The sequence below is a fragment of the Gracilinanus agilis genome, chromosome 1 (assembly GCF_016433145.1).
Source record: "Gracilinanus agilis isolate LMUSP501 chromosome 1, AgileGrace, whole genome shotgun sequence".
NCBI classification, from domain to species: domain Eukaryota; kingdom Metazoa; phylum Chordata; class Mammalia; order Didelphimorphia; family Didelphidae; genus Gracilinanus; species Gracilinanus agilis.
This window is the reverse complement of record NC_058130.1, coordinates 379275807-379300866: the sequence shown is the minus strand read 5'-3', so window position 1 is coordinate 379300866 and position 25060 is coordinate 379275807. Positions and strand designations below refer to the sequence as shown.

General features: G+C 37.5%; 1 protein-coding gene across 1 annotated transcript in view; it reads left to right on the top strand.

The window, feature by feature from the left end:
• The window catches only part of OSMR (oncostatin M receptor), an 84268-nt gene that overhangs the window by 1532 nt on the left and 57676 nt on the right, over window positions 1-25060 (top strand). The window contains exons 2-4 of the mRNA XM_044681362.1: window positions 749-836; window positions 8051-8223; window positions 16705-16876. Coding sequence (XP_044537297.1) covers window positions 764-836; window positions 8051-8223; window positions 16705-16876 — 418 coding nt within the window. The 5' untranslated portion in view covers window positions 749-763. The remainder of the gene's footprint in view (window positions 1-748; window positions 837-8050; window positions 8224-16704; window positions 16877-25060) is intronic.

The window sequence follows — 25060 nt, the reverse complement described above, 5'->3', positions numbered from 1 at the left end:
TTCTCTCTTTCTTCCTTCCTCCCTTCTTTCTTTCTTCCTTTCTCTTTTTTCTTTCTTTCTACCTTCCTTCTTCCTCCCTTCCTTTTCCTTCCTTCCTTTCTTTTTCTTTTTCTCTTTCTTTCCATCTCTCTCTCCCTCACTCTCTCCCCCCATGCAGGAATTTGTTTTGAATAACTATTTATGTAATATATGTTCATTTGTAATAGGCTTTGTTTTTCTTACTTCCTCAGTGAATAGGGGAAGGAAAGAAAAGATGGGAGAGAATTTGGAACTGAAAACAAACTAAAGTTGAATTTAAGACATCTGTAAAGTTAGGAGGGAACTAGGTTATGAAGAACTTTGAATGCTAAACAAGTTTTTATATTTGATCCCTGGGGGATGCTAGCAAGTCATTAGTTTCAAATTCTCAAACATCTTTTGCCTCCTTTAAAATTACTTCCCTTCACCAGCTTTTGCTCTTTTAGGGCAAAAAAGTCAATGGGAGGCAGTGAGGTAGGTGGAAAGACTACTGGCCCTGGAGTCGGACACCTTGGCTTCAAATCTCATCGCTCCTACTTAGTACCTTTGTTATTTGGGGCAGATCACAACATTCCTGGCCTCCAATTTTCCCATCTGGGAAATGAGGGGGTTAGACCAAATGATCTCTGCAGTCCCTTCTAGATATAAAGTTACTCTAAATATGCTTCTACTTATATGTTTACTACTAAAATGAAAGTTTTCCCTTTTTTTAAAAATTTGTCTTTTTCAGATAGAAACATAACCAATGGCTCTCTTCCTGACCTTTCAGACAGTATTTCTGTTGGCACTGATACATCTTAGCACATGCAGAAGTGAAGGTAAGGAAATGAAATGAAGATTTAACAAAAGAATAGGAAAGATACATTGAGAACAAAAAGGCAAAGTCAGGAAATTTGGTACCTAATTCAAATTGTTTATTGTTAATTTTTTTTATTTCTGCCACATTTTTGGCTTTCAAATAAGTTAAGTTTGTTATGGCTCACTTTGGAAATTCCCTTGAGTTGACGGGCAGATATTACCATAGGGCTTGCTTCAGCTTGAATCCATGAGCTTTGTGCCTTTTTCTTTTTCATAATTTAATTCTGAGGTGTAACTTCTTTCATATCTGCAACTCACTCATTATCAACAATCGTAATACTAGTTGAAATATAAATATAGCTTTGTATTTTTCAGAGAGTTATCTTAGATATCATCTTATTTGATCCTCACCGCCCTGTGAGGTAAGGTAAATGGTGCAAATAGCATCAAAATAAACTAGCTTTAGATCTGGGAGAAACCTAAGAGTTCATTTAGTCCAGTTCCTTCTCTTTCATTTTTTCCAACTTCTTCGTTTTCCTTTTTTTTTTAATTTTAGTTTTATTGGTGTGTTTTGTTTTTCTGTAACTTTTACAGATTACTCATACTTTATGAGAGTTCTCTTATAACAAAGTAAACTGATAAGTAACACTAATAATAATTATTTCACCTGTAGCTACATGTAACATTTCAAATCTGTAGTATTCCCCCCACACTTCTTCATTTAAAAAATGAACAGAAATCTATTTTCTCCTTCTCTCATCTCCTACCCCACTGAAGAAGGAGAAAAGGAAAAAAATTAATGACAAATATGCACAGTCAAGCAAAGCAAATTCCCTCAATGGCTACACACAAAGGTATATGTCTCATTCCTCACCCCAGATACAACACCTTTATGTCATGGATAGTGTGTTTCACTACTGATCCTCTGGAATCATGAATGGATATTGCAGGAAGGAGTTCTTATAGCTCTCAGAGTTGTTTTTCACGGTGTTGTTATATAAATTGATCTAAAACTACTTATTTTGTGCTTGTTCATAAAATAAAAACCTTCAGAATTGCTCATTTTTATAATATAGGCATTATAAATCTTATCCTGGTTCTCTCTTCACTTTGCAACCATTCATATGAGTCTTTATATGTCCTTTTGAAATAATCTATTTAATCATTGCTTATAGTATAATTGTAGAGGACAAAACTAAATCCAGTGGGGTATGTAGGTAGTAATTTGTCCAATGTTACATTCTTTCCACTGTACCAATTCTCATACCCATTTTATGGATGACCAAATTAAGAATGGTAAAAGTGAAATGATTCACCCATCTAGCTTGAAAGACATAGAAACATGACTCCAACTCAAGTCTTTTGATTCCAAAACACAGGTCTCATTCTGCTATGCCATATTGCATGCCAGAGAGCATCACATTTTTCTGGGTGAAGAGAGGCTGTGTATTAGAGCAGCTATGGGCGTATTTTCTACTGCAAATTATGTTAGTTCAGCTTCCTACTACTTCAATTTAAACTGCTGAAAACAATAATAGATGGAAGCATTTGCCACTTTTCCTGTGCCTCTCCAGCAGTGGCTTTCTTTGAATATCCTCATAAATGGATTTAAAAAAATTAACCATGGGGAGCAGCTGGGTAGCTCAGTGGAGTGAGAGTCGGACCTAGAGATGGGAGGCCTTAGGTTCAGAGCTGGCCTCAGACACCTCCCAGCTGTGTGTCCCTGGGCAAGTCACTTGACCCCCATTGCCCACCCTTACCACTCTTCCACCTATGAGACAATACACCGAAGTTAAGGGTTAAAAAAATTTAAACATGCCCAAATGTTATATAAAGTAAGACTAGTTCTTTAATTGGCCTTGAACAGTTTTTTGGGGACTTGATAATTTTTATTAGTCTGTCAAGTTAAATTTTTCTCAGCCTTGCTGGTTCCAGATCTCCTTCTTTCTTTGTGTATTCTTGTCTATCATTAATTGATATGATTAAATAAAGGAAACACAAATAAGTATTTTTTTTATTTTAAACCCTTAACTTCTGTGTATTGACTTATAGGTGGAAGATTGGTAAGGGTAGGCAATGGGGGTCAAGTGACTTGCCTAGGGTCACACAGCTGGGAAGTGTCTGAGGCCGTATTTGAACCTAGGACCTCCTGTCTCTAGGCCTGGCTCTCAATCCACTGAGCTACCCAGCTGCCCCCTACACAAATAAGTATTTTGGGGGAAAGGAGGCACAGTTTTTCCTCCTAGAAGTCTATGAAAATTTAATTGAAAGCAATAGATTTGATTAAAACACTATTTTAATACCCTACCTATTTTTTCTTTTAATAGATAGATTTCTTATACACCCTGGGAAGAGAATATTACTTTTCATGGCTTCTTGGTGCTAGCAGCTTTTGGAGCATTTTGTGGCTGAGAACAGGAATTGGGATTTCTAACTTGCATTACAAATACCCCTTACCCTAACACTTAAAATATATGTTCTTTGTCTATTGTAGCTACTTTTTAAGGACATGGATCTTTCTTCAGCAGGAGCAAACTGACCAGTGATGCTAAAAGCAATAAGCCTTTCTTTGGTGTGTTTTAACTCATGAGAGGGAAGGTTTGAAATAAGGGAAGGCTGGGTAGCCAAGGCTACATCTGGATCACAGCCATCAAAGAGATAAGGATATAATCAGTTCTCCAGAAAAGCAAGATACACCTGTCACTCAGCCAGAGGTGTGGCTGAGTTACAAGCCAGGGTGAGGAGGAGGGGTCTGAGCTTCAAGTAAAGTTCCTCAGGTCCCAGCAGGCAGAAGAACAGGATGGGTGATTTAGTCTGACAGCTCTCTTGATACCGTGCCAAGGTTGTGCCAGACTTTTGTCCTACCTCCTGCTTTTGTGAAGACATACCTGGATTGACCCACACAACAGAATTGTGCCAGCATATGAAAAATGGACACTGAGGGAAAGGGACTGGGAATAGACAGGGTCTTCAGCAGAAGTTTCCAATGGGTTTTCCACTTCTGAATATAACATATAGGCTTGGGGGAACCAATTATCATCAAGCCTAGAAGTTTCCAATATGGAAGATTCTGAGCAAGAGGAAGGGAAGTTTAGGAAGGAGGCAGGCTCTAGAGAAAGGGCAGACAGGTGAAACTTGGAGGTGAGTAGAACAAAGACAGCTTGTCAAAAGAAAGGCTGGGTCTAGAAAACCATTTTTGGGGGGACTTGGACAACATTCAAACCACAATCGTGATTATCTGTACTTTTATCAGAGTTACTACATCCAGTTTCCAATTCCCAGATGTAGCTGAGAAGTGTACATAGGAAATATCTTACCAGGTTTTTGATACCCAGAACACCTGAGAGAATCACATACTAGATAAATGCTAAATGCTAATTATCAGCTGATAACAGCACTATTCTGGATATATATGCCACAACCCATTGTGAACACAGGAATCTAAACCAGGGTCAAGTCTGGGTATCTGCTTAAGAATGTCCTTATTGGTGGAGAGAATGATTATTCCATACTTGAGGGATGGAATTGGTGAGAAGAATATCTCCTCCTTTCTCTAGCTCTCATCAACTACTTCACATTTTTTCCTTAGTAAATAATACTTGGATTTTTATACTTTAACCTCTGATTGACATGTGCAAATTAATCAGATAAAAATGGTAGAGTTCAAAAAAAGCATGGTGTTCTGGATCCAGCCTTTCTCTAGACAAGCTGTCTGCTGTAGACACACCTCTTTTTCCCATCTGCCTGTTTTCTAGCAACACCACCCTTTCTTTGCCTCCCCTTACTGGAAACTTCCAACCTTAGTAATAATTGTAGCCTCCTAGCTCTGGGATCAGAGATGGGAAGCCAATCTCATGCTCTTGCTAAAGACTCCACCTATTCTTATGATCTTCTTGTCTTCTTTGTATCTTTCTCCCTTAAGTACCTAAAATGGACATTTTCTCAAGACCAAGTGATGAAATGTGCTTATCCAAGTATACCTTCTTGTTTAACATACCCTTCTTAATTAATGCTTGCTGAATGAAAGATGCTATGTGGACGGTCCAGGAACTGCTAGAAATGAGGGCTCAGTCCCATGCTTGCCAGGAAATCAGAGTCTGTTCTGTAGACTAGCAGATACTTGTCTGCTAGGCTCTGAATAGCTTTAGGAGAAACATATCCATACTATGCTGGCCCCTGTTTTCTCTGGTGATGCTGACCAAAAAAAAAAGCATTCTACACTACAATAGGAAGCGTTTCTCCACTTCTTGGGAACATCTCTGGTTGAATTTTAATTACAGTCTTGTTAGACAAGCTTAGATGGCATGAAGCCACAGGCTTTGTGAGAGTAAGAGTGGTGAAGTTTGGGCTTAGCCAAAAAATTAGAGAGACTTCCTTCCCAGTGAGAGCCCTCCTTTGTACTAACCAACCCCTTTCAGTACCAGTCCCAAGACTGAGGATTCACAGCTAATTGTCTGATGATTTTTAGGTTTATAGGATAAAAATACTAGACTGAAAAACACTAGGTTGTTATTTATCATCAGATTATTGAATTTTGGTCAGATCATTTTTATTCAAATCCTGGGCCATCTTTAGAAAAAAAGAAAACCTTTCTTTCAGGGTGATATATAGCCATAGTAAGGCATTTTAGAAGAAAAAACTGCTTTTCAAGGTTTTATTTTTGCATCCTTTGGTGTTGGACCCATGCTTTGAAACAAATCTTTTTTATTCCTTGTTTCGAGCCTTAAGTTGCAAGTATATTGAACTAAAACTAAATTTAACTAAAAAAGAAAATCAGTGAGTTAAAATATTTTAAACCACATTCACCAATGAGATTTAACACAGCATAATCTAAGAAGACTGAGTTTATTATACTATCAATCACTGTTCTCTCCCTTTTTCAACTTCCTTTTGTGTGTCTTCCTCCATTAAATGTTGAGAGTAAGGACTGTCTTCCCCCACCCCATATTTCCAGCACTCAGACATTGACCTAGAAGTGAGGAAACAGTCTAGAAGTCTCATTTACAAAAATTATGAATGTACATTTAGTAAACCTCTATTGAGATTGTAACATTAGGCTCACACCTATGTAACTCATAAACTATAAGCTTAAAACAGTAACCTTGCAATGAAAAAAGTTTTTGAATTAGCCTAATTAGGTGTGAAAAGTATATGTAGTCTGACATAAAATGATTAAGCTGATTGAAAAAATATATCATTTTTCTATAAAGTTTATTATATCAGTTTTTTAAATGGTGTTCATCCTCATAGGGGAGCCTCAAATAAATGCTTGCTATTTTTTGTAAAAAAAAAAAAAATTATGAATGTGAGTGACTGCGTAGCGCCTCCATTTTTGGCTAGTCCTTACTCTTGAAATTTCCTTTCTTGGCTTCTCTGACACTGTTCTCTCCTGATTCTTTTCCTACTCATCTGACCTCAATCTCCTTTATTGGATCATCATCCATCTCTTACCCTTTTTGTTTGGGTATTCTCCAAGGTTCTCTTATAATCTCATTTCTATGTATGTGAATCTCAAATCCCTTTATCCCTAATTTCTTGCCAGAATTCCAATTTCATTGCACCAAATGGCTGCTGAATTTTTTTTTTACCCGTGTTCCCTCAGCATTTGAAACCCAACATTTCTGAACCAATCTTTCTTTCTCTAATCCTGCCCCTCCTCCAAAATTTTCTCATGTTGAGGACAATACTATTTTCCTAGTTTTAACCTCAGAGTTTCCCTTGTTTCTTCTTTCTCCCTCACCTCTCCTCACAAAAACAAAACTCTTACCTTCTGCCTTGGAATCTAAATTGTGTATTGGCTTTCAGGCAGAAGAGCACTGAGGACTAGGTAATGGGGATTAAGTGACTTGTCCAGGTTCAAACAGCCAGAAAATATTCGAGGCCAGATTTGAACCCCAGACCCCCTTCCCCATCTCTAGTCCTACCTATCTACTGAGACACATAGCTGCATCCCATGCCCCATTTTTGTCAATTATATCTCTAGAATATGCCATAATAGATAGAGTGCTGGCTCTGGAGTCAGCATGGGAAAGACTCCAGATTATTTTCCAGTGTCTGACTCCCACTCTTCCAGTCCATTAAATGGATTAGAGTCTAAAAAACCTAACTCCAATTGTATTTTAAACATTTACTTCCTGCATGACTTTAAGTAACTTACTTAGCTTTCTGGGTCTCACTTTCTTCAAATATAAAATAAGGGAGTTGGATGAGATGATCTTTAAAATCTATTCCAACTAGGTCCTAGGATTGCCTATAAAATGTATAGTTTGTACCATACCATTTAATCTTCAAGTATGTGATGGTTCTCTAGTGGTTTTTTTTTAATTTTTTTTATTATTTTTTTTTATTTTAAACCCTTAACTTCTGTGCATTGACTCATAGGTGGAAGAATGGTAAGGGTAGGCAATGGGGGTCAAGTGACTTGCCCAGGGTCACACAGCTGGGAAGTGTCTGAGGCCAGATTTGAACCCAGGACCTCCCATCTCTAGGCCTGGCTCTCAATCCACTGAGCTACCCAGCTGCCCTTCTCTAGTGGTTTTGTGTGTGTTTGTTTCATTTCCCCAGCTAGGGAACCTTTTCTTATCCTTATTTTATATCTCCCGTAATGCCTAGGTTAGTGTTCGATACATAGGACTGGTAGAGGTGTTAAATATGGTGCAGAAATCTATGTATTGACATCTAAATGCTCTTTGGACTATTACAAATGGAAGAGGACTTATAAATTAGCAAGTCTAACCCCTTCAGTTTATAGATAAGGAAACTGAGGTTCTGGGAAGTGGAAGAAGCAATGTCCAAAGAAGTGAGTATGTAAAAGATCTGGGGATTCGAATCCAGCAACTTTGATGGAAAATCTCATGTTTTTTCCATTAAACCACACCATCCTAGTAGATGTCCTCATTTCATATCTCCTTAAAACCTGTAAAGTGAAAAATTCTAACAAAAAAATACATTCTGATTTTCTCTTTTCAAATGTATAAAAGTCTTAACAATTGCAGTTTCCCAGTTATTAGTCTTTCTTGTTCCAAATTACCAAATAAACTGAAATTTGCCTTTCAATAGGTCCTTTTGTGCCATTTCACTATTTTTCAGTTTTAAGAAATGAGTAGTTATTTCTTATGAAAGAATAAATGAGGTGGATAATTAATCTCACTGGAGCAGAAATAGTCAGTTTAATTTGTGTAACTATTTACACGTGCTTGACTAATAATTTTCTCCTAACTCATTTCTTTTTCAGGATTATCTGAGTATTTACAATATCCTCCTGAATCTGTTAATGTTTCTATCCATTCTAATAAGCAGTGCTTGCATATAGAATGGACTGTTCCCCTACCTGCTTATATATTGAATTTAAAAATGATTTTCCAAATAGACATCAGAAGATCTGCAAACTCCAACCCTGTTGAGAACGTAAGTATTTTTAAATGTTGGAGATTTTTCAATTGGGGCAGGGCAGAGGGGGGCATTCTGGAATGATTTGTACAACTCATGTTCATGTCAGCATTTTCATTCTAAATTAAACCATAGCCAGCATTCACTAAAATAAAACCAAAAAACTAGGGGCAGTGAGGCGGCACAATGGCGAGACCTGGAATTAAGAAAACCTGGCTGTAGACAGTTTCTAGCTTGTCTAGTCCTTGTCACTTTTCTATCTTAGCATTGATACTAAGACAGAAGATAAAGGCTATTTTTTAAAAAGAAAAAGAAATTAACAAGAAGAGAATTGCAATTTTAGCATAAACATCTATTATAACGAAGACACAGGGAAACTTCATAAAGAACTTAAAAAAGTTTCTTCTGGCTGAGTCAACATGTGTGTTGATAAAAGATGGCTTCACTTCCCAGGGATGGGAAGTAAATAAATTTTTATTAAGCAACAACTATGTGTCAGGAACTGTGCAAAGCACTTAAATATTATCTCATTTGATCTTCACAACATCCCTGTGAGGTAAGTGCTCTCATTAACCCCATTTTAGAGTTGAGCATACTGACACTGACAGAAGTTAATGGACTTGTCCAGACTCAGAGTTTATAAGTGCCTAAGGCTAGATTTGAACCCAGGTCTTCTTGACTACAGACCTGGTGTTCTATCCTCTGTGCCACTCCACCATTTCAGCAGGAATATGATACAATAAAAGGAGTGGGGTAAAAAGAGAAGGAAATCTTTTTTTTGAAATTTTTAATTTTTATTATTTAATTATTTATACAATTACATGTAGAAATAATTGTAGGGGGGTTGTTTTTGTTTTTTCCATGTTTGGGCTTTTTCTTTAATTTTTAAATATTTTTCCATGGTTCCATGGTTCACATTGTCTCCCTCCCTTCTTCCCTCTCCTCTCCCGGAGCTGAGAAGCAATTGCTGAATTATACATGTATTATTACTCTATGCCTATTTCCATAATATTCATTTTTGGAATAGAGTAATCAAGAAATCAAAAAAGTAATAAAAGACCAAAACCCCAAATATACCCATATAAACAAGTGATAAATCATATGGTTTTCTTCTCTGTTTCTACTCCCACAAAATTATTTCTCTCAATGTGGATAGCATTGTTGAGAGAGGGAAATCTTGTTGGAAAATAGGGTTCAGGATTAAGAAATGAAAAATGTCCCAAGGCTTATTATCTACTTCCAAACTGCATACACACACAGACACACACTCACACATGTCTCACATCCTTGCTCAAGAATAAAGCTGGTCATAACCAGCACCTAACAATATTCCCCCCAAAAGAAGACAAAAGACATAATTATAATTATGGCTTAATAAGAAGGAAATACGTGAGTATTAATAAGGGGATGATTTTCAAATCAAGCCGCCTAACATTGACTAGTTAAAAGGAAGGTCAAACTCAATAAAAGTTTCAGTTGTGTCTGGCTCTTCATGATCCCATTTGGTGTTTTCTTGGTAAAGATAATGGAGTGGTTGGCCATTTCCTTCTCCAACCTCATTTTACAAATGAGGAAACTGAGGGTAAAGTGACTTGGTCAGGGTTACAAAGGTAGTATGTGTCTGGAACCATATTTGAACTTAACTCTTGCTGACACTAGGCACAGTGCCCTTGGCCCCTCTAGATGCCCCAAGTAGAATTATTTGAGTCTTAATTTAGCTTTTTCTTTTGCTGCCAAGGAGAATGATGCATCCACCATGCAGGAAAGAAATAATTGAATAATCAAGAGTCACATAGATGAGGAGATTGGTAAGGGAGTTGCTCATTCTCTTCAATGTCACTCTGCCTCCTAGAATGCTGAAAGAATCTATCTAAAATTCAGCCAAATATTTTTGAGAGACTTGGGGATGAGGATAGACATAAACTCAATAATAGTTCAGTTAGGTGGGCTCAAAACTGATTGAAATGATTCAAGGTCATAAATATTTATTGAGCACCTACTATGTGCTAGGCACTGTGTTATGTGCCAAGGATATAAAGTAAAGGGGAAAACAGTCTCTTCCCTCAAGGAATTCATATTCTAATGGGAGAGGCAACGTGTAAGCAATTACACACTTACAAAATACAAGGTAAATTGGAAGTAATCTCAGAATGAAGGCAATAGCATTGAGGTGGATCAGGAATGGCTTCTTTGAGAAGGTGAGATTTTAGCTGAGATTTGAAGGAAGTTCTGAAGCACAAGAGAAAAAAGAACATCTCCAGAATGGGGAAGAGTCAGTTTATTCCCCAAGTAAAAGACCAGAGAGATGGGAGGTGGGGTATCAGGTGTGAGGAACAGCAAAGAGGTGAAGTGCTATTAGACTGTAGACTGTGGATGGGGAACAAAGAATGAGGAAGCTGGAAAGGCAGGAAAAGGTAAGAATATGAAGAGCTTTAAAAGCCAAGCAGCACATTTTTAGATATGATTCTGGAGGAAATAGGGAACCACTGGGAATTATTGAGTAGGAGGTGACATGGTCAGACAGACCTTCACTATAGAAAAGTAGCTTTGGTAGCTGAATGAAGGATGGGCTGCAGTGGGGAGAGATTTGAGACAGGGAGACCATCTGGAAGGCTGTTGAAATAATCCAGGCTTGAGGTGATGAGAGCTGGCAACCACAGCAAATGGTCAGGTCAGAGGAAAGAAAGGAGCATGTCTGAGAGATGCAAAGACCAAATTAACAGGAATTGACAATTGATTGGATATGGGGAATGAGGAATAGATGATGACACTTAGTTTTTGAATCTGGATAATGGAGGATGACCATAAAGGTAAGGGAACTTATCTGTAGGGCTGAAAATATGTCTCCTGACCAGCAAGTCCAGTTTCCACCTTTGAGTTTTGAACTCCATGAGCCTCCAATAACCTTCTTGCTATTCTTTACTCAAAATATTCCAATCTTCAGCTTCTGTGCTATTTATTGTCTGTCCCCATCTGTGATCCCTTTTCTTCATCTCTTTAAATTTCTCATTTCTTTCAAAAATCTGCCCAAGCACCATCTTCTATGTGAATTCTTTTGTATTTTTTCCAAAATCTAGTATCTCTACCCAGTAAACCAAGTTGTATATATTTTGGATATATCTAAGACATATTTTTATATGTAATCTTTGTGTTGAAAATTAAGCTTCTTTAGGGTAAGGACCATTTCACTTTGTGTAATTAGGACCAGGCACTTAATAGGCATATGGTTACTGATTTTTAGAGGGGCTAAGAATGATCATCCAATCATGGGCACAAAGACTAGAAAATCCTCTTTCCATTCCCACCCCAATTCTCTTCTTGAACCCAGTTTAGATAATTTCATGGATCTACAATCCCATCACTAGAACCATTTCCTTCACCAATGAAGAAACCACTTCATCCATGCTTTCTCATTCAATATGATTCCTGTTCATATCTTTCTTTTAATCTTCCAAAAAAGATCTTTTCAATATGCTGAAGGCCTTTTTCTTGTCCCCTTAATTTTTTTAGACACTCATGCAGCCCCATTCAGGCCATTAATATGTTATCTCTTGGCACATGAATGGTCTTTCCAGTTGTATAGGTTCTTGATATCCTTTATATCTGTTTCAAATAAAGATATTTGATATCTTTATGTACTGATTCTTTCACAGAAGTCAGTTAGTAACGTGCAGCAACCTACTTTGTAGCATCTTGCCATTGTAAAGACTCTCCAAGGCCAGCTAGTCCAACCAATAATCCATTAATAAATGAAAGGATTCTACCACATTGGTGACAAAGGGTCATCCAGCCTCTACCTAAAGACATCCAGTGAGGTAGAATTCACCATGCATGACCTCCCCTTCTTCTACCACTGCCAAGAAGTCTTCTCCCAGCTAAAATTCCACTTCTTCAATCACTCCTTCTATGGCATGATCTCTTCTCACCACTTTGTAAGCCCTTCTTTGGATATGCTCTTACTCAATTCTCCATCCTCTAACATGAGTACACCTAATATAGAAAAGAAACATGCCCAGCTACACTTCCCAACAGAAATGTTTCTGAAAATTTTTGTGGAAACCAAATTTTTAGAAATTTAGCCCTTTAGGTACATGAAGGGACTTTGCATTAAAGAAATGCTATGGTGAATTCCTTTAATTTATCTCTCTTGTAAATCCTTATTTATTTATTATTTGTTTCAAGTGAACTACATTTGGGCTTTTGATCCTGACTTAATAGTCCCAGTGCAGTTAGTATTTTTCATGCAATTTGGGCAAATTTAATTTCCCAGAAATTGAAAGCCCTTTTCTCACTTCTAATTGTATTACCAGTGAATAACAGTGAATTGCTTTGGAAAAGTTAGATAGATAGGGACCCAGGTTTGGAGACTGGAAGTCCTGGGTTCATATCTGCCCTCAAAACATTTCCTAGCTATGTGACCCTGGGCAAGATGCATAACCCTCATTGCCTCACTCTTACTGCCCTTCTGCCTTGAAACCAATACTTAGTATTGATTCTAAGACAGAAGATAAGAGTTTAAAAACAAAAGACAATGATCAACTCCTAGGAAGAAATTATTTTTTCAAATTACTAGATGAAATGATAAAGCACTTATTTGTTTACTTTGTGAATTTATTCCTTAGAACATACACATAGAACATTTAGAACATTAAAGAAATGGATTTTATGGCAGAGTGGTTTGAGATTTTTAAAAGTATTGTGCAATTTGCCACGTATAATCAAGCCCAGTTTCTCTTGCTATCCAATTCTAGGCCCAGCTCATTGTCTATTTCTAGATGTTTGCCTACACTAAATTATCCTCATTGATTTTAAGGAAATTTTTTTTAAAATATCTTATTGTTTGAAATAAAGGGAAGCAATTATTCATTAAATGAGGATTATCCATTTTATTAATTCAGGTAATTCAAACTATCCTCCAACATTTTTCCTGGGTTATATAATGTTGTGATGCTAGCAATGTTCAGCTTTCAGAGTTCATTTGACAGCAACTAGCTCTCCATACTGGCACTCCCACATTATTACTTTCAGATTATCACAGGATTTTAGAGTTGGAAAGGATTTTAGTGGCCATCTAGTATAATCCAAATCCTAAAAAAGAATCTCCACTGTGATATTTCTAGTATGTAGCTATATGGGCTCAACTTGGAGACCTCTAATGAAGTGGAACATACTACCTTCTGGAGGCTTTGCATTCAAATTTTGCACAAGATTAACTGTTAAGAGAACTTTTCCATATATCCTCTCTAAATATTCCCCTTTGCAACTTCTGTTCCTTATTTCTGCTCCCCTAGTGGCCAACCACCACAGAAATCTGAATCCTCTTTTCCACAGGACAACTTTTCAAACACTTAATCATGGCTATCATGTCCCCTACCCATAATCTTCCATTCTCCAAGCCAAATGTCCCAAGTTCCTTCTCACCCATCTTCAGATGAAATAGATTCAAGCCCCTTCTCAATCCAATTGCCCTTCCCCAGATGCTCTTAAACCTTTCGATCTTGTTCCTAAATTATAGGCTCCTTCATTATGCTATGAATGCAGGCCCTGAACTATTGAGTGTTTTCTGGTGTACCTCAGTTTACCTTTATGATATTTACTTGCCACAAAAAAATTGTAGGAACTGATGCAGAATGAAGGACCCTTCATTATGCTATGAGTGCAGACCCTGAGTTGTTGAGTATTTTCTAGAATTGAGAATTCAGGACTAATACAAGATCCTATTACTGTATCTTCTTGAAGTTTATTTTTTCATAAGGAGAAATGACGAATTCTAATTTTCAAAAACAAATATTTTCATGCACACCTAGACGCAGATAAAAACCTATCAAAAATTTTAAATGAGCAAAGAAAAGAAGAATTTAATACAATTTAAAATATTGTTGTACAGTTGAATTAGCTAATGGATAAGAAAAAATAGGAGTGGAAAAAAGAAGCCCATCATTATTATTTCATTAGATTTATTTTTCTAAACTTCAAGACCTTTTATTTGGTATTGTGATTTTCTAAGTAATTCTTGTCTAACTTCCAAAAAAATTCAATTAATAGTCTGAATTAGGAATGTTATCCCAAAAGGACCGTGTTAGATATGTCTCCTGTGACTATGACCTTAACTTGGATTTTCCCAGCTTAAAGCCAGTTCTGTATCCACTAATCAGGCTACCTAAGCAGGATACATAGTTTGAAAATATTTGTTTTTGAAAATTAGAATTCATGACAACTTCTCCTTATGGAAAATAAATTTCAGAAAGATATAGTAATGGGATCTTGTATTAGTCCTGAATTCTCAATTCCAGAAAATACTCAACAACTCAGGGTCTGCATTCATAGCATAATGAAGGGTCCTTCATTCTGTATCAGTTCCTACAAATTTTTTGTGGTAAGTAAATATCATAAAGGTAAACGAGGTACACATTTTAGGCAATACCAGTTTATTAAGTCACTCACTAGTCACAAGCAGGTCAGACAGGCCACTTCAGTAAGGCCAGTGACCTCAGTGCAAAGGAGGGGAGTATACTCTGTATTGACATAAGTAGGAATGGGAGGTGGGTGTAGGTAGTTAGAATATTATAACTGGCTACATTGGGAAAAGTGGTTGGCATTTAAGTGTGGCTAACCAGGCCCCTTCTCTAACAATTGAGGAATATTAATTGCTTTATGGTACTCATCTGCCTCTTGTATTCTTTGTTAGGAGACCATAATTACCAGCCTTGATCTCCTTTATTGCACAAGGACAAAGACAGAGGACATCTTTGGGGGCGATGGGGAAGGTGACATCAGGTTATGCCAGTTGGGGTTTATTAGAAAACAAGCAGACATTCTAGAGCTAACTGTAGGAATAATAACAAAATTCTCTTGAGCTAAGAAACTTGAACTAAGAAAGACTAAGAAAGAGTGAGGTGAGTTCAGACAGACGCAAAGGATTATAAAAATCAATACTGCATGAAATCAATTGGATTATAAAATCAAAACAGTAGAAATCAGAGGTAATATTAATTTTTATCTTTTCACACTTCTCAAGTATCTCTGAAGTCATTCCTTTTGTTATTTGTTGTAGCCCCATAGTATTCTAAACACTATACTGTACTACCAGCATTTATTCAACTAGTCTCTCACTGATGGATACCACTTTTGTTTCCAGTTTTTTACCACTATAAAAAAACTACAATAAATATTTTAATACATTAGGTTCTTTCTCCTCTTTCTTGGTTCTTTATGGTGTACAGTATTACTAGATCAAAGGCTATAGTGTACCCTTTATTGTATATCGTATTTTGTATATATTGTATATTATACAGTTTAATAGCATCATCTAGGCACTGCTAAGTCTTGAGAATACAAAGAAAAGCAAAAATCTTTTTTTAAGTTCATAAACTGATGAGGAGACAACATGCAAAGAACAGTGTAAATAAATATATGTGGGATGGGGCGTATGTGTGTAAAGTGGAAATTTAGCTAGATTTTAGCTTGAAGGGAGCCAGGGAAACTAAGATGTGAAGACAAGGAAGGAGAGGATTCCAGTTATGGGAGAGAGGCAGAAAAATGCCCATAGCCCAGAGATGGAGTGTCTTATTTGTGAAACAGCAAAAGAATGCAATGACCCTGGATCATAGAGTACATAGAGGTTGGGAGTAAGAATGAGGTTAGAAGATGTAAGAAGACTTGAATGGTGTGTTGTAGGGAGTAGGTTATGAAGGGCTTTGAATGTCAAACAGAAAATTTCATACTGATCCTGGAGATGACAAGGAGTCTGGCAGAGGTTTTGTTGTGTCAAAAGATATACACAGTTTAGTGATTTGAAGGGCATGGTTCCAAATTACTTCCTATGGGTTGCTCTTCTTAGACTGATCTTTATATTGTGGCTGGACATCTGAGGAATTTATAAAAAGGAGAGCAAGAGAGCCAGATGATGGGCTTCTCTTAGGAGAACAGAGCAGAAGTGGAACAGAGAATCTGGCCAAGGTGGGTGGGTATGTCAGGTGTCCCATGGGAATTACTTTTGCCTTGATCTGTTCTGTAAAATGTTAAAGGTCCTACCCATTGGGTAGTTACTCTCAAGACCTGGGAGATGGTAACTCTCACAAATTCAGCAGACAGCTGCATTCTGGATAATATCTTCTGACCATTTCCTTAGATTCTGAGGCATCCCTACAAGAGAAACTCTATCAGCAATCATAGGTTTCTGACAGTTAACAAATTAGAATGGATTTATAATTATTCTAAATTGTTTTTAAAACCTGTTACGGATTGGTCAACAGCCTTGTCAGGCAAGTCTTGGACCTTTTTTTCTCTCATCTTAGCATTTTTCATCTTCACCATCAGGAGGGGAGCCTGTCAATCCATTTGTTTGCTAAGATGATCAGCAACAGCTTTTGTTTTTCTTTTTTGATCCAGAGAAATAAACATTTTATTGTTCAGTATAGAGCTTTGTTATTCTAGTCCAGCTTTGGTTCAGAAGGTCCAATGATTTTGATATCCATTTTCTATTTCTTTACTTTTCAGAAAAATTATACCACAACTTTGAAGCCTAATGAAACCCTGCAGTGGTGTTGGCATTCAGCGCTCCCTTTACAATGTATTTCTCATTCTGTAAGAATCAGAAGTATGGTAGATGATGAAAGATTCCCAGAGTCTAGGATTTGGAGTCCCTGGAGCAAATGGGAAGAATCACGGGGTAAGAAGAAAAAAGTTTTTAAAACATGCTCCCCCAATAGTAAATGACTCACAGCCAGATGAGTATTCAAACTGATAACATTAGAGGTTTCCATGAGTTATAAGTCCAGATTTGAAAGGGACTTCAGAAGCTCTCTTGTCTAGCCCTCTCATTTTACAGATGAAGAAACTGAAGACCAAGGAAATTAGGTGATTTGTCCAAGTTCACACAGGTAGGAAACATCAGAGATGGAATTTGAACTCTTGGTCACTTCGTCCTGAAGTCACTTAATCCCTTCAGTCTTCAATTAGCTCATGAAGTTGGTAGAAAAACAATTTCTAAATTGCAAAGCCCTACATAAATGTGAATTATTAGCTTTGACATTTTTATTTTAATTGCTACTATTGTCTTTATCATTTCATTTCTTTTGTGTCATTATTAAGATGTCTAAAGTTCTACCAATGCCCAAATTTTTCACCCACCATTAAAACCATTTATTTAGGTTATGGCAATTTATCTTTAGGAGAACTAAAATGTGTTATCTGGGAAGAGCAAAGCATGAACCCATTAACATTTCTCCAGGAACAGCTTATCAAATGAACTCATTTCAGAAAGAAGCACCTTGAAGAAACAGAAGTCCAGCTATTTGCATTATCAGTGGGACAATATTGTGAGCTTTTGGAAAAAAATCTAGTACATGGAGTGGTTGTCTAAGAAAAACAGGAAATTCAGCTAGTGGGGAGCAGACAGCAGGGAGGGCGTGAGAAGTGTGGAGATATCAATTGCTGGTTACCTCAGAGCCAGAGGCATCTTAGCCTGCTTCACACTTTCCCAGAGGCCAGCCCTGGACAACTGGTTGCCTGTAGCCTGAGTAGAAACCTGAGATTTGGGGCCATTTTATTGGCTCTCTTGAATGCACTAACATAATTTATCCAAATATATAACTTTCAAAGCTTGGATACATTCATCCTACTCTTGTTTTCCAGAGTTTTTTCCCCCTAATAGTTTGAATAAACAACATCCTTTCCCCTAAAGGATAACTTGTCTCTTATAAACAGGAAACAGCCAGCCAAGACAGGAAATGATAAGTTTAGGGTTGCTACTTCATCCTCTAAGGAATTTCATGTATTTGGTTAATGAGAGGAGTGAATCTATAGTTTCAAATCCTTTCAAAAAAATTATGGCTTTCATTTGTTCCCCTCCCTGCCCCCAAATTCCCATTCATTTGCAGATGTGTGATGTTCATGAGTCTAGAATTATATGTATGCCATATTTTTATATATCCAATAATAATTTTACTTATTTGCTCCCAGCCAAAATCCTTTATTATAAGGTGTAGTTCTTTGGCAGGGAAAAGGGGGTGGGGTATTTTTAATTTATTTATTTAGAATATTTTTCCATGGTTACATGATTCATGTTCTTTCCCTCCTCTCTTCCCTCCCCCCTCCTTGAGCAGACAAGCAATTCCACTGAGTTTTACGTGTATCATTATTCAAAATCTATTTCCATATTGTTCATATCTGCAATAGAGTGATCATTTAAAGCCAAAATCCCCAGACATATGCCCATCAAACCATGTGATCTATCATATGTTTTTCTTCTGTGTTTCTACTCCCATAGTTCTTTTTTTTTTTTTTTTTTTTTTTTATTTTAAACCCTTTAACTTCTGTGTATTGACTTATAGGTGGAAGATTGGTAAGGGTGGGCAATGGGGGTCAAGTGACTTGCCCAGGGTCACACAGCTGGGAAGTGTCTGAGGCCGGATTTGAACCTAGGACCTCCCGTCTCCAGGCCTGGCTCTCAATCCACTGAGCTACCCAGCTGCCCCCTCCCATAGTTCTTGAAAGTATTATATTAAAATGCTAGTCCAAGTTAGTGTCATCATCAGAGACCTGTGGGTTGTCATAATCAGTAATGATTCTATTACTACCACAATGTCAGTTGAACCTGCCTTTTTTAAAGCAGGAAGTTTCTGCCATTTTTAAAAACACTTACTGTCTGTCTTAGAGTTGATACTAAATGTAAGGTTCCAAGGCAGTAGAGCAGTAACGACTAGGTAATTAGAGTTTAGTGACTTGCCCAGAGTCACACAGGTAGGAAGAGTATGAGGCTAGATTTTAAACTAGGATCTCCCATCTGCAGGCTTGAATCTCTATCCATTGAGCCACCAAGCTGCCTTGCAAGAATAGCCTTTTAACAAATTTCCCTTCCTTAAGTGTCTCCTCACTCCAAACCATTCTCTATTCTAAACTTAAGTGATTTTCCTAAAACAAAGTTTGGTCATATCCGTGCTCTGCTCAGTTAATACCAGTGACTTCTTATTACCTCCAACATCAAATATGGGGTCCCTTATTTAGTATTTAAAGCTCTTCACAGCCCAACCACTTTCTACCTTTCAAATCTTCTTATACACTACTCTGCTCTGTGATTCAGTCACAGTGGCCTTTTTGCTATTCCTTATAAATGAGGCTCTGTCTCCTGTCTTTATGGCTTTTCACTGGCAGGTCCTCATACCTAGAATATTTAACTTCAACCTATGCCTCTTAGAATCAAAGGCTTCCTTTAAGACTCACCTCAAGTAAGTATGCCCACTCTTTCAGGATCCCTTTCCTGGTTCCCGCAGCTCCTTGTGCCATTCCCTCTAAGGTTGCTTTCCCTCTATTCTATATTTATCTCGTCTATTTTAATGAAAAAGTGTATATGTGTGTGTGTGTGTGTGTGTGTGTGTGTGTGTGTGCATATGCATCTTGTGTACATTCCCTCATTAGACCATAAGCTCCTTGAGTGATAGGCTTTTTTTCTTTATGCTTAATAAAGTGATGCTTAACACAGTGCCAGTGCCTGGAACATGCCAAGTACTTCATAAATATTTTCTAATTAAATACTTTTTATAAAAAAAATAGTAGTTTAAGGGGGCAGCTGGGTAGCTCAGTGGATTGAGAGCCAGACCTAGAGACAGGAGGTCCTAGGTTCAAATCTGACCTCAGGCACTTCCCAGCTGTGTGACCCTGGGCAAGTCACTTGACCCCCATTGCCTACCCTTACCACTCTTCTGCCTTGGAGCCAATACACAGTATTGCCTCCAAGATGGAAGGTAAGGGTTTAAAAAATAGTAGGTAAACATTTTTGTGGATCAACATTCCTCAACACCCTCCTGATCAATCACACACAAATCATTAATAAATTCTAACCCCACTTTCCCAATACTATTGCAGCAGGCATTCAGAACAATAAAAGATTATTTTAGTAATAAAAAAAAAATAAAAATAGTAGCTATGGGGCCACTAGATGGCTCAGTGATTAGACAGCCAGGGCTGGAGACGTAAGGTCCTAAATTCTTTTTTTTATTTTTAAACCCTTACCTTCCCGACTTGGAGTCAATACTGTGTATTGGCTCCAAGGCAGAAGAATAGTAAGGATAGGCAATGAGGGTCAAGTGACTTGCCCAGAGTCACATAGCTGGGAAGTGTCTGAGGCCAGATTTGAATCTAGGACCTCCACGGTCTCTAGGCCTGGCTCTCAATCCACTGAACTACCCAGCTGTCCCCAGGGTCCTAAATTCTAATCTGACCTCAGATATTTCCTAGCTGTGTGACCTTGGGCAAATCACCTAATCCCTATTCTCTAGCCTTTATCACTCTTCTGTCTTAGAACCAATACTTAGTATCGATTCTAAAACAAAAGGTGAGAGTTTAAAAAAAAAAGGCACAGAATATTGTCCATTTAAAAGGTGATGAGAGCCTGAACTAGGGTGGTAGCTATATGAGTGAAGAGAAAGGGACATTTTCAACAGATGGTGCCAAGAAAGAAATTATAAGATTTGGTATCAGATTTGAGGATGACGTTGGTATTTAGAACCTCAGTGACTGGAAAGATGGTGATTCCCTCAATAGTAGGGAAGTTCAAAAGAAGAGAATACAGGGAGAAAAGAATGTTTGGGACAGATTGAGTTTCAGATGTCTATGGAACATCCAGTTCAAAAATGTCCAATAGGAAATTAATGGTTTAGGATTGAAGCTCAGGAGAAAAATTTAAGACTGGATATATACATCTGGGTATCACCTACATAGAGATGATAATTGAACCCATGGGAGCAAATGAGATCACTAAATGAGAGGATATAGGCAGACAAAAGAATAGAAGAAAGAATATTGGAAGTTACCCACTAGTAGTGTTTGGTATGGATGAAGAGTGGTCAGATATATAAGAAGAGAACCAAAAGAAGTCACAAAAACCAAGAGGGGACAATGTCGTATGCAGCATAGGGGTAAAGAAGCATGAAGATCAAAAAGAGGCTATTAGATTTGATAATGAAGCACTATGATAACTTTGGAGAAGCAGTTTTGGTTGAATGATGTGATCAGAAACAAAATGGCAGAGAATTTTGAAGAGGGGGAGCAGAGAGGAAGTAGAACTAATGGAAGACTTTTTTTAAAAGAATTTTGTTGAGAAGGCAAAGGGAAACAGGATGAAATCTGGCAGACAGTAGGATTTATAGAGGGTTTATTAAGAATAATTCACGCAAACTTGGGCATGTTTGTCAGCAGCAGAAAAGGAGTCCAAAAACTAATTGAAGATTAAAGGGAATGCAATTAGACTCCTCTCCTATGGCAAAGAACCTAGTGTTAATTCAATTCCAACAGAGATTTACAAGGCAGGGAGTCCATTAAACATAAAAAAGCAGATTGAAATCTTTGTAGCATACTGTTTTTCATTTTTTTTCATGGTTTTGAATTTGTTTTGTTTTGTATTAGTCTTCTTCCACAGCATTACCAATGCTGTCATGTTTTGCACGATCACACATATATAACCTATGGCAAGTTATTTATTGTCTCAAGGAGGAGAAGGGAAGGGGGTAAGAATTTAGAATTCAAAATTTTGGAAAACAAGTGTTAAAAATTATTATTACATGTAATTGGGGGAAATAAAATATTAAATTTTTTAGAAAAGAAATTGTCTCAAACTCAATGTATAATGACAGGACGTCCCATTTTGTTAGCATGAAAATCTAAAATTTAGCATTTAAAATTCACAACACTAAATAAGTGTACAAGAAATTGAAATGACTGCGCTTTCTTTTTTTTACATGTCAATACAATTTCTAGTAACCATTTTCTGACATTTTCAACCCCATGTTCTGTCCCTCTTTCCTATCTCTTCCCTTCTCCAAGATAGCTGGTAATATGATATGTTATACATATGTTATTATACAATACATATTTCCATGGTTGTCACGTTGTGAAAGAAGACATATACCTCTTACAGTAGAGAAAAATTCATGGAGGAAATAAAATGAAGAATGGTAAACTTCAATCTGCATTCAAATTATTAGTTCCTTCTATGGTGCTGTATAGCCTTTTTTTCTCATGAGTTCCTAGAAGTTGTCCTAGATCCTAGTATTGCTGATAATAGTTAAATCAATCATCTTTAATGCTGTTACTATCTATGATATTCTCCTGGTTCTGCTCATTTCACTTTGCATCACTTCATATGTCTTTCTAGGTTTTTTGTGATTGTCTTGTTTGTCATTTCTTATGAAACAGTAGTATTCCATGTTATAGCTAAAATGGGGGTTACACTAGAGTTAGGAGGGTGTGATCTCCTTCCCTTGCTGAGTAACAGAGGGTAAAAGGTGATTGAGGTGATAGGAGAGGAATGAAAAGGATGGCTGAGTTTAGGGAGGAATGGACAGGACGGTATTTTGATGGTAAGGATACAGGGTGAGGTATTCAGGAGAGGTAGCTGACACAGACTAGACACTCAGGCTAGAGACAGAGGATATTGGGGTAATAGGCTGAACCCTTCCAGGCAGGAAAGATACTTTTACAGACACAAGGAATAGGACCAGAAAGAAGTGTTTTGAATCTGACTTGAGGGCTTTCTTGTCAGTTTCTCAAGTCCTCAAAGGAGGAATCACAAGGCTCCTCCCTGTCAGTGAAATTGAAGGGATTCAGGAGGAAGCATTGGGCAACTACTTCCTCCCAAAATGAATGTCTCCAGTTTCCCTAAGGAAATAAAAGAGAATAATTCTTTCCCCTTCGCCCTTGCCTAGTTTCTTCAATACAAAGATTCTCCAGAGGGTTTGATTAGGAAACCAAGGGTTTTATTAATCTTTCAAGATTATTCTCAAGGAGAGAGGGGTTCAGGATTTCTGACAACTGCTATGGAGAAATTGAAGGTGGGGGAGGGTCTCAGGAATGGGTTAGACTGAGAGAGAACCTGCTCTCTCAGCTGAGGAAGATTTGGCTGCTTTTAATGTAGAAGGTATACTAAAGGGATAGTTTGAATTCAAGGATGTCCTATTTGCCTATTGGGGAAAACTAAACCCACAAAGTCTTTTCACTAAAAACCCAAAAGCCACCCTGCCTCCCAGAGCCCCAGGAAAACAGGAAGGAAAAACAGGGAAATAATGTGGAGAAGGTCAGGGAGAGGTCCAGAGAAATTAGCTAGGTTCAAATTATCTAAAAACAAACACAGGCCAAAGCAAATCGAAAGCCAAAATAGAGTTCTGGTTGATCCTTCCACTCTGCTCAAGCTTCAGGGACCAACTCAACTCTCCCAGAATTCTAAAGCTTCCAACTGCCAGAAATTTTCAGTTGGCCCCCTGCAAGAGCAAAACCCTCTCTTGCAACTTTTGCATTACATCCATTATAACCATATACCACAACTTGTTCAGCCATTACCCAATTTATTACAATTATGTACATTTGGAGCATTTAAATTTCTAAAACTATTAAAGTCAAGGCCTTTGAGGGGAAAAGAGGAGGACCCAGGAAATCAAGGATGCCTCCATTGTCCCCCAGGATAAAGGAAAAGAAAATAAGTTGTCCTGTGACTGCAACAGGGTGTAAAGGTTTCTCTTTTAATCATTGCTGGCAAGATTCTTGCCAGAGTCCTCCTTAATATGCTGAATCTTCATTTGGAAAGTGGTCACCAACCCAAGAGCCAATATGACTTCAGAAAAAGCCAAAGGATCATCAATATGGTACTTGCTGCTCAACAACTCTAGGAAAAATGCCAGGAACAAAACAAAGATATGAACATAACATATGTTTATTTGACCTAGGCCTCTTTGATGCTGTCAGTTGTCACGGCTTGTGGAAGATCATGGCAAAATTTTGTTGCCAGGAGTTCATCAGTGTTGTATGATAGCATGCTCCATGATAGCATCCTGGTGTGGGTTCTAGATAATAGATAATGTTGTTGCACTTTCCTAATCATCAATGGAGTGAAGTAAAACTATTGATTGCACCCACACTTTTTCACTTAATGTTCTCAGCAAAGTTATTGGTTGTCTTCGGTGAGTATGAAAACAGCACCAAGGTCAGCTACTTCACTGACAGAATTTATTTTTAATTAATAAAATATATATATGTTTAATATATTTAATATTTGATGTTTTTAAATATATTTAATAATAATTAATATATATTTCACTTGAAAAGACTACAGGCTAGGACTAAAGAGGAAGGAGAGTTGGTGCACAGCTTTTTGTTTACATATGACTGTGCACTCAATACAACCTCTAAGACTGAGATATCATAGAGCATGGATCAGTTTTCTGCCACTTGTGCTAATTTTGACCTGACAATTAACACTAAGAAAACAGAAGTTCTCCAATCACCTGTTACAGCAAATGGAGGAATTTTGAATGCTGTGGATAAGTTCACTTTCCTTGGCACTATACTTTCTTTTTTTTAAGTTTTTAATTTTAGAAAATTTTTCCATGGTTCCATCATTCATGTTCTTACTCTCCCCTCCACCCACCCCACATACCACCCCCACTCCCACCCCTGTAGCCAACACGCATTTCCACTAGTTTTTACATGTGTAAAGATCTATTTCCGAATTTTTGATGATTGCACTGGGGTGGTCCTTTAGAATCTACATCCCAAATCATATCCGCATCAAACCACATGTTCAAGCAGTTGTTTTTCTTCTGTGTTTCTACTGCCATAATTCTTCCTCTGAATGTGGATAGTGTTCTTTTTCATAAGTCCTCAGAATTGTCCCAGATCATTGCATTGCTGCTAGTAGAGAAATTCATTACATTCGCTTTTACCACAGTGTATCTGTCTCTGTGTACAATGTTCTCCTGGTTCTGCTCCTTTCACTCTGCATCAATTCCTGGAGGTCATTCTAGTTCACATGAAATTCCTCCAGTTCATTATTACTTTGAGCACAATAGTATTCCATCACCAGCAG